The sequence below is a fragment of the Ceratotherium simum genome, chromosome 36 (assembly GCF_057802395.1).
Source record: "Ceratotherium simum simum isolate JZ-2026a chromosome 36, ASM5780239v1, whole genome shotgun sequence".
Lineage (NCBI taxonomy): Eukaryota > Metazoa > Chordata > Mammalia > Perissodactyla > Rhinocerotidae > Ceratotherium > Ceratotherium simum.
The window spans coordinates 29,791,240-29,807,622 of NC_141935.1; the positions used below are offsets into that span (position 1 = coordinate 29,791,240).

Below are 16,383 nucleotides of genomic sequence, written 5' to 3' on the forward strand. Positions count from 1 at the left end.
TACAAAATGATTACCACAATAAAGTTTAGTTAACATCTATCACTTTACATAGTTACAAATTCTTTTCTTATGGTGAGAACTCTTAAGATCTACTCTCTTAGCAGCTTTCAAATATATAATACAGTATGCCGGCCCGGTGGCATAGCGGTTAAGTGCGCGCACTCCCCTGCAGCGGCCCAGGGTTCGGATCCCGGGCGCGCACCGACGCACCACTTGTCAAGTCATGCTGTGGCGGTGTCCCATATAAAGTGGAGGAAGATGGGCATGGATGTTAGCCCAGAGCCAGTCTTCCTCAGCAAAAAGAGGAGGACTGTCAGATGTTAGCTCAGGGCTGATCTTCCTCACACACACACAAAAAAATACAGTATTGTTAACTTGAGTCACCATGCTGTACATTATATCTCTGAACTTATCTTATAACTGGAAGTTTGTACCTTTTGATCATCTTCTCACCCATTTTACCCACTCCCCACCCTCTGCCTCTGGCAACCACAAATCTGTTCTCTGTATCTATGAGTTCGGTTTTTTTAGATTCCGCGTATAAGTGAGATCCTATGTTGGGTAATTGTCTTTCTCTGTCTGACTTATTTCACGTAGCATAATGCGCTCAGGTCCATCCATGTTGTCACAAATGGCAGGATTTCCTTATTTTTTTATGGCTGAGTAGTGTTCCATATATATATGGAATGTGTGTGTGTGTATATATATATATATATATATACACTCCACATTTTCTTTATCCATTCATCTGTCGGTGGACATATAGGTTGTTTCCATGTCTTAGCTAATTATAAATACTGCTGCAATGAACATGAGGGTGCAGATATCTTTTTGACATAGTGAGTTCATTTCCTTCAGATAAATATCCAGAAGTGGAATTGCTGGATCATATGGTAGTATTATTTTTAAATTTTTGAGGACCCGCCATACTGTTTTCCATAGTGGTTGCACCAATTTACATTCCCATAAAGTTAATTTTTATATTAACATTTTAATATTTAAATTTATATATTAACATTTTAAATGTAAAATGATTTCTCCTTTTATTAAATTGAAATATTAAGTACATTGCTGACGTAAATTTCATTCTGGAAAATAAGAAGCCAAACTGTTACCTTTTTTGAGCCTTTTTTGTTTTGTTTTAAAAGTTATAACATGGTGTAGTGACAGCATGTTAAGGGATTTCCTTTATATGTACACAGGAATAGAGACCTGTATTTGTCTTTTTAGTTATATTCTCTCCAGAAACATTACAAGATTGTTGTATTTAAATGTCCCAATATAGCATTTTATGGTATGTACAATAGAATAGATGCCACAGGATTACCAGCTTTGTAAAACAAGGAACTGCCAAAGATCTAAAGAGTTTTGAGTTTATTAACTCTATTAACATAGCTCTCATGATACACCTGTGAACAAAACGTGGTTAATCTAAAACATATTCTCTTGGATGATAGTTCAATTAGGTGGATTTGTAAGTGATCAAGCAGCCATTCCTAGGAAGTTTTTGGTTATAGATACATTTAACTTAGTAGTTCTCCAGTAGTCAGTTATTACTGATTTAGTTGAATCAAAGCTGTGGGAGCAGGGGGAGGTGTTAGGGAGCTGTTTTCAAATCTTTGAAGTTATAGCAGACCCTTGATATTTGTAGGGACAAATCCCCAGTCTTCACCAATGGTAGCAAAAGCAGTTAATTCTTTCCATTAAATATGGTAAAGTATAACTGACCCCTTCAACCTCTACAATATTTATAAATATTGAACTAAAATTATTTGTGAAGCTATTAAAATAAATTTTACTACTACAATAAGCTCAGTATATTTCATTATAGTGGAGTGGCATTTCAGGAGGGGGTTCTGTTCTAAATTCAGTTTGAAAGGTAAATATTCCATATGGTCAAAATTACTTTAAAAAAATCTCATAAATCGCTCATAATTTACATAGTCTACATGGATTCGTATGTATCGATTTTATATGTGTTTAGAGCCATGTATTCCTACCACACTGGACATGTTCATACTCTTTCTCAAAAATTATAATTCACATCATTTTACTTCCATTGTTGGGACAGATTGGTATTTATTCAGACAGGGACCAAATATAAACAAGTTGGCTTGTGTTTGAGTGCTCATTTGCATGAAAACTATGCCTGTTTCTTAGATAAGATTATACTTAGTGTGGTGGGATGGTCTTACCGTGAGAGGATGTACTAGGACTGACTAAGGGCTCAGGAGATTCATGTCTCACTCTTCATGTTCATCCAAGACATTCACTCACTGAGCTGAATGGCGGACAGAGTCACTTATACTTCTTCCATTTCTCTCTTGCTGTTACATGTTGCAACTCCACTCTATATTCCTGTTGCATTAACATTAACTCTGAACCATCTGATTCTGTGATCATGATGAATGAAGACAGGGAAGAAATGTACCACACAGCAGGGTGATGTTAGGTTGCGTCCACTGAGGACCCTTGGCATCAAACTGAGGAGCAGAAACAGGGGACCTTCAAAGTAGAAAATGAAAGATTCATCCTGGGCGGGAGGCAGGTGTGGCTCTGAAGTGGTAGGTTCTTTCTTAACATCACGACTGATGGCTTTTTTTTTTTTTCCGCTGAGCAATATTCGCCCTGAGCTAACATCTGTTGCCAGTCTTCCTCTGTTTTATACGTGAGCTGCTGCCACAGCATGACCACTGACGGACGAGTAGTGTAGGTCTGCGCCGGGGAACAGAACCCAGGCTGCTGAAGCGGAGTGTGCTGAACTTAACCACTAGGCCACCCTGGCTGGCCTGATGGCTGTCTTTTTTGATGTACCTCTTGATACATTTCCTGGTATTGAACCTATGCAAAATTTATTCTCAGACAATTTTAAAAGTCCACACCATTGATAGATGGTAACTAGTGTGGTCAACAATTAGCAGATTTATATATTCAACTCCTTCATTAATTTAAGAATCTTCCATTTATTTCAACATTGTGTTCTTTAACTTCACCTCTTTGTACCCACAGTGTAGGGTCTTCTCTACCCATTTCAATCTGTGACCTGCACCTAGCTCTCCCAGTCATTCTTAGCCATGTTCATAGCACCTTAATAACTCTTTTGCAGTGCATCATTTGAAAAATTTATCACCTCTTTTTTATGACTTTCCAAGAATTCCATCGTATTTCAGATTTTACCTCATCCAGGGTCATCTTAATGCTCCTTTATATTTCCAATAACGCCTATATTCCTAACAGCAGACATAAAAGGGCAAGATCTCTCTCTCTGTGGTATTTACAACGTGAATGTGTAAGCATATGATGACTTTAACATCGTTAATATTTTACCTTTTTAGGACATTGAAAGAGCGTGATAGAATTAGGGGCGAAAAAAAGGTACCTGAATATTTTAAAGAAAAAAATTTCTGACTTTATGAATGGCCTGATATTTTGTCTATGAGGAGCAGAAACTTACGTTCATGCGAGTGCAAAGCACACCCTTTCTCTGCTTGCACCAAGCATAAAGCATTTGCTAAACCAGTCCAAAAAAAGAGAGCTATCACCTGGGCTCTTTTTTGTAAACTGACCACAGAGCTGCCATGATTCGTCTTTTTGCTCCTGAATTTCCTGGCATCACAGAACAGTGTTGCAAGCTTGGCTTAACCAAAAAGTCTGCTTTATGGTCACAGTGTAACAGAATCAGCTTTCTTTCAGATGTCTTAAATTATTCTCTTCTTTAGATACATACTTTAGAAAGGCACTTCTTTTCTGCCAGAGTCCCGTTTCGTCTGTTTTGAACACTTGTTTTGGCTGAGAGCTACTTTAGCTCTGAGGAAGAGCTTCTGAATATAAGTGATCAGTTGATGCCACTTTGCTTAACATTATGGAAAGAAAAAAAAAAACACCTTTTCTTAAAATTCTTTAAAGAGTATTTGCTTGGAGTAAGAATTGATTTAGTAACCACATTAGAAACAATTAGAAAACTGAAAAGTTTCTCCAGAATGTTACATATTGTACTGGGAAGCTCAAAGGTCAACAAGGGCCATGTTGGTTCTTATGCTGGTATGGAGTCATTATGTTGTTAAAGACGGGAACTATGGGACCTGAGTCTAAGCAAATCCAAACTCCACTTCAAGTCACCACCCCTGAAGTCTCATGGAGAAATGCTTCTTCGAAGTGAGTCTTGGCCAGAGCTTTGCAAATTGAGATCCTTGTGTGTGTTAGTGTGATATTTGCTCCCAGCCATCTGAGTTACGTTTTCTCCCAATGTCTTTGTTATCTGTGTCTTTTACCCATGCCAAATTGTGGGCTGAGAGGTTTTAGAAAGCATGTCGTGTCATTTCCTCTTTATCATCTGTTACATCTGGAAGGTTTGTTTAGGGATACAATATATGGTATAGTGGAAAGATTATAGGAGTTGAAATCAGACTAACCCAGTTTCGAATCCCAGCTTTGCCACCGTCTAATCTTGTGTAAGTCACTAAATGTGAGCTTCAGTTTTCTCCTCTGGGAAACAGAGATAGGATACTTATTTTTACAAGGTTTTCTGAACATAAAATGAGATTTAAAATTCAAAAGTTAAAAATACAAAATTGCTAAGACAGAGCCCGGCACATAGTAAGCACTCAAAAATGGTGGCTGGTATGTGTTACTATTAGGCCTGCAATAAAAACATATTAAATCAATGGTGTGTGCCCTCCACAATGACGACCATGAACAGAACTTCTCGAATGATATCAGCAACCTTCCACATCTACTATAGTAAACAGGACGTCCATTTTTGTCCATTCCTAAAATGACTTTTTTTTTTTTGGTGACAAAGATCAGCCCTGTGCTAACATCTGTTGCCAGTCTTTCTCTTTTTGCTGAGGAAAATTAGCCCTGAGCTAACATCTGTGCCCATCTTCCTCTATTTTGTATATGGGACACTGCCACAGCATGGCTTGATGAGCGGTGCTTAGGTCCGCACCTGGAATCTAAACCTGTGAACCCCGGGCTGCAGAAGTGAAGCTCACGAACTTAACCACTACACCACGGGGCCGGCCCCTAAAATGACTTTTTTACTACTTATAATGTCCTTTTATTCACATAGGCTGGTTTTCCAAGAGTCTAGTTTGGAGAGTGAGTCTTAGAAATACATTTTGCTGTGTTCTAGACCAGCGCTATCCAGTAGAATTTCCTGTGATGGTGAAAATATTTTATATCTGTGCTGTCTGATGTGGCAGCCTCCATCTGACTGTAGCTACTGAGCACTTACCATGTGATTAATACAACTGAGGAATTAAATTTTTTGTTCTAATTAACTTAAATTTAAATGGCCACAGGTAGTTAGTGTAGCTGCAGACAAAACCTTATTGATGATTTGGTAACGTCATTGGTAACATCTGTGAGTTAATAAAAGTGTCAACTGGTGAATACTAAATTTCCAGGGAGTAGCTACTTTTTACCCATACCCACACAGAACTAGAAACTGTTATTTCTCTCCCAAGAGATAGATTGTTATGTTTCATTTTTCAATATCATATACCACTTTACTTTTCTAAATACATTCTGTGAATTCATCCATTGGTATCTGAAGGATAAATTCACAGAATTTATCAAATTTTGTCAACTTCAAAACCACAAGATCTTCTTTCTCACTGTGCGAGGACTTAGGCTCCATTCTTCTGACTGTTCTGTATTTTTTCCCCTCTCCATTCTCTTCTTCACATACACAAATAAGTTACCATATATTAAAGCTTATTAAATGGTTTTTAAGTCACGTAATGTTTGGTAGCAGAGGTAAATCACACCATTGGATTAAAAGCGTTGCTGTATGCTACTTTTTCTTTCCTTTAGGATTAAGAGGATATATAATTTTTCAAATGAGTTTTACATTCATTCCTTCAGATATTTTTTCTTAGGAAATCAGGAGAAATGTACAATAGAACTTCTTTTAATGAAATTATTTGATTCTACTTAATTTCTATAAAAATATATTTTTTTAAATTATCAGAAATACACAATGCTTTTCAAATTGCAGGATCATTAAATCAACTTGTAGGTTGAGACTAGAAGTTTTTTTAAAGAAGTAGAATAGAATAAGAAGGAATAGGAAATATCTGAGTGCTTCACGTATAGTAAGGATTAAATCTGTTTTATGAAATGCTAGTTACATTTGTATATATGTACGTGAGAGTGTGTATGTTTCTGAACTGTGTTGTAAAATGGATTTCTTACCATAGATCTTGGTTAAAAAGAAAAGAAGAAAGATTGAAAGCCATGGTCTAATTTATAGTATGGTGTAGAGGCAATAATGTCAGAGATCTGGTTCAAGGCTTAGATTTACGTCTCTGGACAATCATTCAATGTCTTTGACCCTCAGTTCCTTTTTTGTATAAACAGGGATACCTCCCCTAGGTCCTTCCTGCAGTTGTTTTGAAGATCAAATAAAATTCTAAGGGGACATAGCACTCCTTTATTCCTTTAAAGTGGTTTGTCAAATATTTTATATGGAAAAAACTCATGGGTTACAATAGCAATCATTTGTACTCATGTTTATGAATCTTAAGGTCAGCTGAGATTTGGCTGATCTGTGCTGCATTTGACTGGGTGGCTCTGCTTCAGGTTGTGGGTTGTCTGGGCTATGGTTTGGGTTTGGTTGTGCTCCACATGCCTTTATTCTGTGGTCCGGGCAAAAGGGGCAGCAGTTATCCAGGGCATGCTTTTCTCGTGGAGAATCACCAGAATACAAAAGCAAAGTCAAATCACATAAACATATTTATGACTTCTGCTTGCTTTGTAGCCGTGAAAGTTCCATTGGCCAAGTGAGATCGTGTGGCCAAGCCAAAGTCGCTGGGGAGAGAGAGTGCATTCCACTCCCAGTGGAGGGAGATAGAAGTGAATATTTGCTGAACAATGATCTAAACTATCATCACCTAAAAACTGTTACATCCAAAGTTTTGTTAACTACTTCATTCTCAAATATGAAAGGACAGCCAAGTATCACCATGTATTTGAGGAAAGCCTCTAACATAATGGAGTGTCTAAAACAGACAAACAGAAAAATGGAAACTGAGGTAATATGTAATGAGCAGAGGAGAATATTTAAAATACTATTATATTCTAGTAGATAAGATATTATATCCTTAAGATAAAAATAATATGCTTTGTAAAACAATGAAAACAAGAAATAGCTCATAGAAATGAAAAATGTAGTAGAAATCTCTTTTTAAATTCAGTAGAAGTTTTCAAAGATGAAGTCACAGGAATCTTTCAGAAATTAAAAGCAGAAGATGAAGAGTTGGAAAATATAAGAAAATTAGATGATCAATCCAACAGAGCCAAAAACCAGTCTTCAGGAGTTCCAGGAAGAGGAAATGTTAAAATGTATGGCATCAAAATATTTTAAAATAATAGTACAAGAAAATTTCCCCAAACTAAAGAAAATAAGCTTCCAGACTGAAAAGGGCCCACTGACCCCAAACTAAAGAAAATAAGCTTCCAGACTGAAAAGGGCCCACTGAAACCCAGCACAAAGCGTGAAAAAGGCGCATTCCAAGGTCCAACATGGTAAAACTTCAAAATACCGGGGAAAAAGAAATGATTATAAAAGCTTTCAGAAACAAAAAAACAAATCATAGACCAAGCGTTAGAAATCAGAATGGCATAGGGCTTTTCAATTGTAGTATTAGAATCTTGAAGCAGTGGATTAGCTTCTTAAAAATCCTAAATGAAAATTGATTACCACATAGATTTTTATACCCAGCCAAACTATCAAGAATATGTACAGAATAACTGCATTTTCAGGCATACAGATACTTTTTAAAAGTGTGTTAGTCATGTACCCTTGCTTATGAAAGTTACCTGGAGAATGTACTTCAACCGAAAGGGGAATAAACTGAAAAACAGGATGATTTACAACCCAGAAAACAGGGAACTCTAATAGGAGTATGGGTAAGGTTTGACCCAGGAAAGAGATTAACTAGGCCAGACATAAGGCCCAAGAAGGATGTATCTAAGAGAAAAAATTTAAAAGGAACTGATAATTTATCTGATGTGTTTCATTATTCAAAAAAGTGTTATTGATGGGTATTTGACAAGTCTGTTTGAACATTTGGGAAAAAATGGTAGTTACCTAGAAAAATAAACTATTAAAAATTGGCAGTTAATTCCAGAAGTAATAAAACATTGTACAAGAAAATTAATTTAAGAAAAATAATACTTGTCTCAGTAGTGAACAGTATTTCTATAATCATTATAATGTAAGTGAACTACTGACTAATGATTTAGCCAAAATTGTTATATGAGCTGGGGATGTTGGGCGAGTGATATAAGAGACCTAAATCATTATCTTTTTTAACATAGGAAGTCAATAGAGCATGTCTAATACTACAAAATCAAGAAATAGCGTTGTAAGTATGTCATTTAAAAATATGAAGATAAATGTCGGAAGAGTGGATAGTGTGTGCTGTTGAGGATAAGGCTTGGAGATGGGTGAGGGTAGAGTGCGTGGGCACTGCCCTTCTTTATTATGAGCAATTGAGTACTATTTGACTTAAATTAGGTGCATTACTTTGATAAGACAATTTAATAAATAATAAAAATAAAGTTACATATGTCCATGATTAAGAAACCATATCCTGTCGTCCTTGGTACTATTCTCCTGAGGTAGCCACTTTTAATGGTTTCAACTTTTGGTTGTTCTGGTGGTTACATTCATGGCTTGAATTATACCTTTTGGTAAAGTGTAAAGCCATCTGGATTTGTCTTTGCCCAGTTAGCCAAAAGATGGCCACATCTAACTGCATTGTAGACATGGCAGCTTAATAGTGTGCTTTGAGATTCATGTTCAATTGACCTATGAGTGTTGTTGGTCTTTCATCCCTGAGCCACTACATACGGCCAGGGAAGCAGCTCTGACCTAGTTGGGTGAGGCGAAGGGTTATCCTGCCAGTGGGAGCGTGGCATTTCTGGCGAGAGATTCCTCCTCTAACTGTTGGAGTTGGTGCCATGGCAGATTTTCCTGACTAAGGGAGTAAGTGTTGAGCCCTGGTCCAGCTGGTTAGATTATTTGTTGATTTTGATTATCTGCACCAATAAGCTCTTGTTCTGGCACAGATAATCAGAAACAGGCAGTAATTTTCCGTTTTCCTAACAAAAAAGCTTTGTGCATTTTGAAATTATAATATTGTTCAGTTTTCACCAAAATAGTGCTTTATGGCAGAAATCTTGAATTAAATCAAGAACTCTTTAGTCCTCAGTGATAACCATGTATCCTTAGGCAGGTCATTTTTTTCTACTTACTTCTTAGCTGTTCTTGAAAGATAGACAAAAAATCAGTAATAATAATGATACCAGCTGTCTTTTATTCCTCTTTTACTATGTGCTAGGCACTCTGCTGAATACTCATCATCTCATTTAGTCTTTACAGTAGTTTTAGTAGCTTGCTACAGTTATCACTCCCATTTTAGACTGAAGACACTGAATAACAGTTGAGTGATTTGTCCAAGGTCACAGAGCTGGAAAATGCCAGAGCTGTGTCTGAAACCCTGATTCATGTTGACTCTTGGGCCCGTGTTCTTTATCTCTATGTTTGACTGGCTTTCAGTGCAGCCTTTGACTTTTTATTACATGAGAATAAGAAAGCAGCATACATTGTTATTGTTGCATAGAGCTTATAAAAATTATTCCATCTTTTCTTTTTAAGAAACTTTAGAATTTTATACATTTTCTATTTCTGTAGTTCTTTGATATCCTCTCACTTCAAAATTCTAGAGATCTTTGATATCTCTCAATAGCTCTCCTTTTATTTCCATATACTCACCATGTTCTCTTTATGTTTCTAAGTGTCTACTCCTCATGTCTGGAATATTGCAGCTCTCTTTTTGTGGTCTCCGTACTGCCAGTCTCTGCCCTCTTAAATTGATCATACACATTGATCCAGTTTTTTTAAGCTCAACTTCTCTTATATTGCATACCTGTTTAAACCATTAATATCTCCTCATTATCCGTAAGAAAAATATGGCTTTATTAATGTAGAATTCGAGACCTTTCATTATGTGGTCTAATCTATCATTCCATGAATTTATGTGCTCTTACTGTCTTTCCCACTTTTCTTGCCCATGCTGATATATCCCTAATCTGCCCTAGAGAAGCACGAACTTTCTCTAATACTCATTTGCTGTTTTTTATATGCTTTGTATTTTGATAGTCTTTTTGTGTGTATATGTCTCATTTACCCAACTGAATTGTTAACTCCTGAGCGTTGAAATGGAAACTCCCTGAGTCCACCATAATATTGAATACAGTTTCTTGCATATAGCACTGTATAAAAAATTAATGAATGAAAATTTGAAGTTTTAAAGTCAACATATAATTCCAATTCTATACTTCTTTGCTCTTGTTAGTTTCATAAATGTTAGACCAGTAAAACTTAATAGACTTTTCTGTTATGTTTTTCCATCTCTTTAATCAGATTTAATTATGAGATGGAAATATGTTGGTATAATTTTGGTATAATTTTAACAGTTTAAAATACGTTAAATAAACAAATCGGTTTCATATAGTATTCTAATCTGAAAGATACAGAAAATCTACTCTGAATGAAAGTGATATTACTCATTATTACATAGGATTTTTAAAATAAAACAATATTTGAGAAATTGTAGTAAGTTGTTTTATTTTGGTAATGTACAGTTTTGATGGGGATAAACTGAATATTTATAGTGTAATAAATATTTAAAAAATGAATTATTTGGTTTATCTTGCCTGATGTATTAAATATAGTTGGAGCTTGTTCAGAATATTGAGTAACAGCATGAGGAAATTTGAAAGGTACTTAAATACTGAGTTTAAAACACTCCAATTAGACATGATTTTGTTTTCCAAAAGAGGATTGTATTTTTGTGTATTAAAATTGCTTCTTGCCTTCTGCTGAATTTGAAAATGTTTCTACCCTTTACTTTCCTCTTTTTCTTCTTAATAGTCTGAATATTTGTCTCTTTTATTTTCATTTTAAAAAATTTTATAGATGTTCTATAATAAGTAAAATATTTCTACCTTAATGTATAAATTATTTAAAAAATATTTCTACTTTAATGTATGTTATTTAAAACTATGTTCTATATAAGGTGTTTTTGCTTTGAAATATTTGAATTTCAGTAAGATAAGGATAATTGCATCCTGACACCAAACAATAAACTATCATGAATTTTCATATATTTTAAATGTTCATATTTATTAATCTTAGCATACTTTTGTTGGCTTTTTTAAATGTAATTTTAATATAATATTATTTTGGCTCAGAAATCTCATGCACTCTAAATGCTTAAAGGTTCTCATGCTGTACTTTTTTTCTAAATTATTTTTTCCAAATAATATTGAACGTCATAATGATGCCTTCTTTTGCACCTCATATTTTTCTAAAAGATATCCTAAATTATTTTACCCTTTAATTTGGTTTTCAATAGTCCAAATGAAACCGTAAATATATTTTTGAATAAAGAGTCACATATTTGAAGTAAATCAGTGCATGTGTCGAATCTAATCTCACAAACAAAAATGTTGTATTTTAAAAGTAGTGACATTTTAAGTTAACATTATTTTTTAAAGGGACTGAGCCTTAGAATGAAAGTGCAGATTATCCATTTTGACTCCTTTCATTTAAACATTTCATTTTTAAAATTAGGCTTCATCCTACGATCCAAAAAAACCTCACTAATGTGCATTTTTGGCTGTGTTAACTCCCTTTGTCATAAGATGGAAGCTAGCCTAAATTTTCTAATAATTTTTCATCACATTAAAATTCGTGGCAAAAATAAAAATGAGATAATTTTGAATTCGAGTGCATGTCTTTATGGATGCTTTTTCCCTCTTCTCTCTACCTAAGGAAATAGAGAAATTGAGATTAGAACTGAGTGAAAGCAAGCAGCACTTGGAACAGGAGCGGCAGAAGGCAGCCCAGGCCAGAGAGGAGTGCCTGAGACTGACACAGCTGCTGGGCGAATCTGAGCACCAACTGCACCTCACCAGGTACTCCCCAATCCCATTACACGCCAAGGCACCCATTTCATCCCACTGATCGTGGCCACAGGCTTCCAAACAGTTGTTCAAGTTCGTCTTAGTCATTCAATTCACACACAGCTTTCAGGCATATTAAGAAAAGTGGAGATGTGGCAAGCAAAACACCCAGACATGTGAATGATAAGTGTGGCAGGGAATCACTGATATATTACAAAACCTTTCATCTACAATGCTCAAATATTTAGGTGATTCTCCATCAATATAAGCACAACGGCATATTTCTCCTACCACCACCACTACCTCTCCTGTTAATTCTACATCTAATAGAAATGTTGAACTGAAGGATCTGAGGAATATATTTAGGAAAATAATCAGAGACTGTCAGTTGTGAAAGGGACAAAGTAAAAGACATCCTAAGAGGCAAACTGAGATGTAACTGATACAGAATAAGGAACCTGAGTCCAAAGACAGTGTAAAATTTAGAGATGACATGGATTGACGCTGTTCATGTCCCAACCATTATTATGACCATGCTCACGGCATCGTGGTTCCCAGTTACATTGTGTCGTCATGAGATATTGTTATGTGATCATCACTGTCATAAAACTTTAGTAAACGTATAGCTCAGCCCTAAATAACAATAACACATTTTAGGCAGTAAGCATTGTGTAATTTGCTGTATTGCAAACGCACACACACATATACATAAATACACATACGCAGAGTAAAATTCAAGTAGAGATTGTAGATATTTCCTGTTACTAAGTGGTTTCTTCTCCCTTTAAATTTTAGTACAATTTTTCATTTTTCAGATCAAGACTTTGGATTTGTTCAGTTCTTAGCTTTTCAGTTTTTATGGAGAACTTTGTCTAAATACACATGTAAGTTTATGAGATTTGGTTTAGTTTGTAAATTAGAGAAACACTGATCTAATCATAGTAATATGTTGAATTTAAACTATGAAAGGGGACTGATCCCTTTTACATTAAATATGACAATATAATTCTGAGCACGGTATGATAACAGATGGAGAAAAGCACCACTTGAACAGCCTGCATTTGGAGAAAAAAATATCTAGAGGTTGGTGAACCTCCCAAAGTTTTGGGTTAGTGTTAAGATGCCTCTAGTTCTGTTAAAATCAAACTTTGTTAAAAACATTTTGTTATGATAATGTTCCAAATGGTTTGTCAACTTCCCTTTTAAACAATGAAAGGAAAAGAGAAGAAAGGAAGAATTAAATAAAAAGAGAAAGAAAGAAAATAAAACATTTATACATGTGTGATATCTGGAAAAATCCCCATAGTTAAAACACTTTTGTAAGAAAAAATTGCTTAATACTGCAGAATGTTAACTTTGGATGCCCATGTGAAGTGTTGTCATTGTAGAACTGAGAATGTAATATTAACATAGTTCCTCTGGTTATTTAATCTTAGAAGTTTCAGAATTTACCTTCATCATGATAGTTAATAATTTTTCTTCTCAGACTTCAATTGAGAACCAACCATTTGTGTGCTAAGCATTACTAAACCACAGAAATCGGACAGCTTTTAATGTCTCAGTGTGGCTAGGCTTCAGTAAATAAATATTAATGCTGGTTTGGCCCCCTTTGCCGTTCTGTCTTATTCAGAGAGTTAATTTCTGAAGTCAGAGTCTGTAGAGAGTTTTCCTGTGCAGTATCAATTTGTACTGTCTGACAAGATCAATGTCTTGCAAGTAGACCATATTAAGATGCAGCAACTGCTAAAAATGGACTAGTGGTAACTAATTCCTTTGTTCTTAAGAAAAATGGTTTTGCTTGGTTCCATAGAAAGCTTTTTCTATTGAGCTTTATTTATACCAAGTCTACAAAAATTTAAACCTAGTTTTATGGAAAATAAAGCTTAATTACCTACTTGCTAAATGCAGTACTCTTTTGTAAGCATTTTACACTATGTTCATGTTTTATAAAATCCACATTCATAAATTTAAAGATGACAATTATAAATATAAGGAACTGTGTATATCTCTCTTTTGCACTGAAAATGTGACTTGGTTGTTGGGCTAAATATTTCAGATATACTTTTTGGGTTTTTTTAGAGTTAGCTTCCCCTCACCATTCTTTATTGACTCAGTAAACTGAAGTGTGTGGCTGAGAAACTGTCTTTCTTTTTCAGTGTAGACCAGCTGAAATAAATCAATCCCACACACAGAGTAGCTCTTCATTTTGAATGGCATATTCTAAACAAAGTTTAACATCAAATATGAAAAAACCATGTTATAAAGTAATGATGAAATAAGGATCCAAGTCTTCCAGGACAAGGAAAATTTAAAAACTGGGGTAGAAATCTATAGATCAATCTGAAAGAAAAATAACCTACCACTTTTTTGGTATTTCCTCTTATTGTCTAACTGAATTTAAAAATGGAAAACAGAAATTCAGCAGTTATTGAAGGACCCAATTGGTAAGTATAACAGTCACTTAGTCAACAAATATTATTGAGCTCCTACCATCTTTTCAGTACCTTGCTTCCCTCTGGGCGTAGAGAAAAAAAATAAGACTTGAGTTCTTACTCTTAGGTTGCTCACACTCCACTAAGGAGCCAGACCTTTATATACAGTTGTAATAGAGTGTGATAATAGTGCAATGATAGAAATAAAGATTACACGGGAGCACATAGGAAGAAGAATTGGCTCATTCTGCATTGGAGATGAAGGTGATAGTCAGGGAAAGCTTTCTGGAGGAGGAGATGTTTGGGTGCTATCTTGATTAATGAGTTCAGGAATAAGCATTCTCAAAGTGGAAAAAGGTGAGATGGGTACCTCAGGTAGAGGGAAAAATATATGCCAAGACATAAAGATAGGAGAGAACATAAACTCTACAGTCAGGTTAGGTATTTGGCAGGAGATAAGCCTGGAAAGGGGAGCAGGAACCAGAGGAGGGGCCTTGTGGGCCATATTCTGGAGTTTTGGCCATTCTGAGAGTAACAGATTTCTCTATATGTATTTTAAGCAGGGCTGTCAACATGATCAGCTTTTTGGGTTGGGATCCTGACTCATACAGCAGTGTGGAGAATGAACTTGGAGCGCTGATGTAGGAGACAGGAAGACCAATTAGGGTCGAGTCAGCAGCTATAGACTATCGGCCAAATATGGCCCATTGTCTGTTTTTGTATGCTTCATGAGCTAAAAATGGTTTGTAAATTTTTAAATGGTTGGGAGAAAAATAATATTTTGTGACATAAAAATTATACATCCATAAATAAAGTTTTATTGGACACAGCCACAATTATCCTTTATGTATTATATATGGGACTATCATGGCAGAGTTGAGTATGGTCCTCAAAGCCTAAAATATTTACTGTCTGGCCCTTTACAGAAAAAGTTTACCAACCCTTCAGTTAGGAGGCTGTTTAATTCAGGGTGGAAGTCAAGAGAGCTTGAACTATGAGAGATTCAAATGTGAATTTAAAGAAGGTAATTGAAAGGCAATTGAAAATAGATTGGTTGAGGAAGAGATGATTGACAGGGGCCCCAATTAAAATATAAACACAGTAGTCCAGGGGAATAGTAATGAAGGCCTGGGCTGTGGCTGTGCCAATAAAATGGAAAGGAAGTAGCACCTTTAAGAAGCATTTAGGGTAGCAAATAGGAGGCCAGAGTTAAAAGTGACTCCAAGGTTTCTAACCTATGTTAACTAGATGGTCCATTAAGCCAACTAGAGAACTTAAAAGGAGTAACAGAGGAAAATAATATGTTTCCTTGGAACTCCAGTGGAGGTGTCCATTGGAGGTCTGGTGTGAGGGGAAGGCTCCAGGACCAGAGGCTCATATCTAGATGCTTGTACGTAAAGGTGCTGGTGGTAGCCAAGGAAATGGGCGAAAGCACATATAGAGGACAATGCTTTTAAAGTACATGGAAGGGACCAGCCCTGTGGCTTAGCGGTTAAGTGCACGTGCTCTGCTGCTGGTGGCCCGGGTTCGGATCCCGGGCGTGCACCGACGCACCGCTTATCCGGCCATGCTGAGGCCGCATCCCACATACAGCAACTAGAAGGATGTGCAGCTATGACATACAACAATCTACTGGGGCTTTGGGGGGAAAAAATAAATAAAAAAATTAAAGTACATGGAAGGAGAACCACCAGCCGAAGATACTGAAATGAGGCCTTCAGTGTCTAAGAAAAGATTAAGGAATGATTCAAAGGATGCTTTGTGAAATAATTAAAACCATAGGCCTTTCATAGGGGAGCCCCGAGGCATCCTATGGTTGAGGAAACTGAGTGGTAGTATCTTCCCCAGGCAGTCACTAACTCTGCAACTTTTGACAAATTCCTTAATTCTTTGACCTGTTTACTTGCCTATAAAATGAGGTTAGACTAGATGATTTCCAAGTTTGCGTCTAGCTCTGATAATCAATGATTCT

General features: G+C 35.9%; 1 protein-coding gene across 4 annotated transcripts in view; it reads left to right on the forward strand.

The window, feature by feature from the left end:
- Nucleotides 1-16,383, forward strand: part of SDCCAG8 (SHH signaling and ciliogenesis regulator SDCCAG8) — a 227,839-nt gene that overhangs the window by 90,591 nt on the left and 120,865 nt on the right. For all 4 annotated transcript variants that reach the window (XM_004439590.3, XM_087424486.1, XM_087424487.1 and 1 more), the window contains one exon: nt 11,849-11,991. In XM_004439590.3, the coding sequence (XP_004439647.1) occupies nt 11,849-11,991 (143 nt within the window). The remainder of the gene's footprint in view (nt 1-11,848; nt 11,992-16,383) is intronic.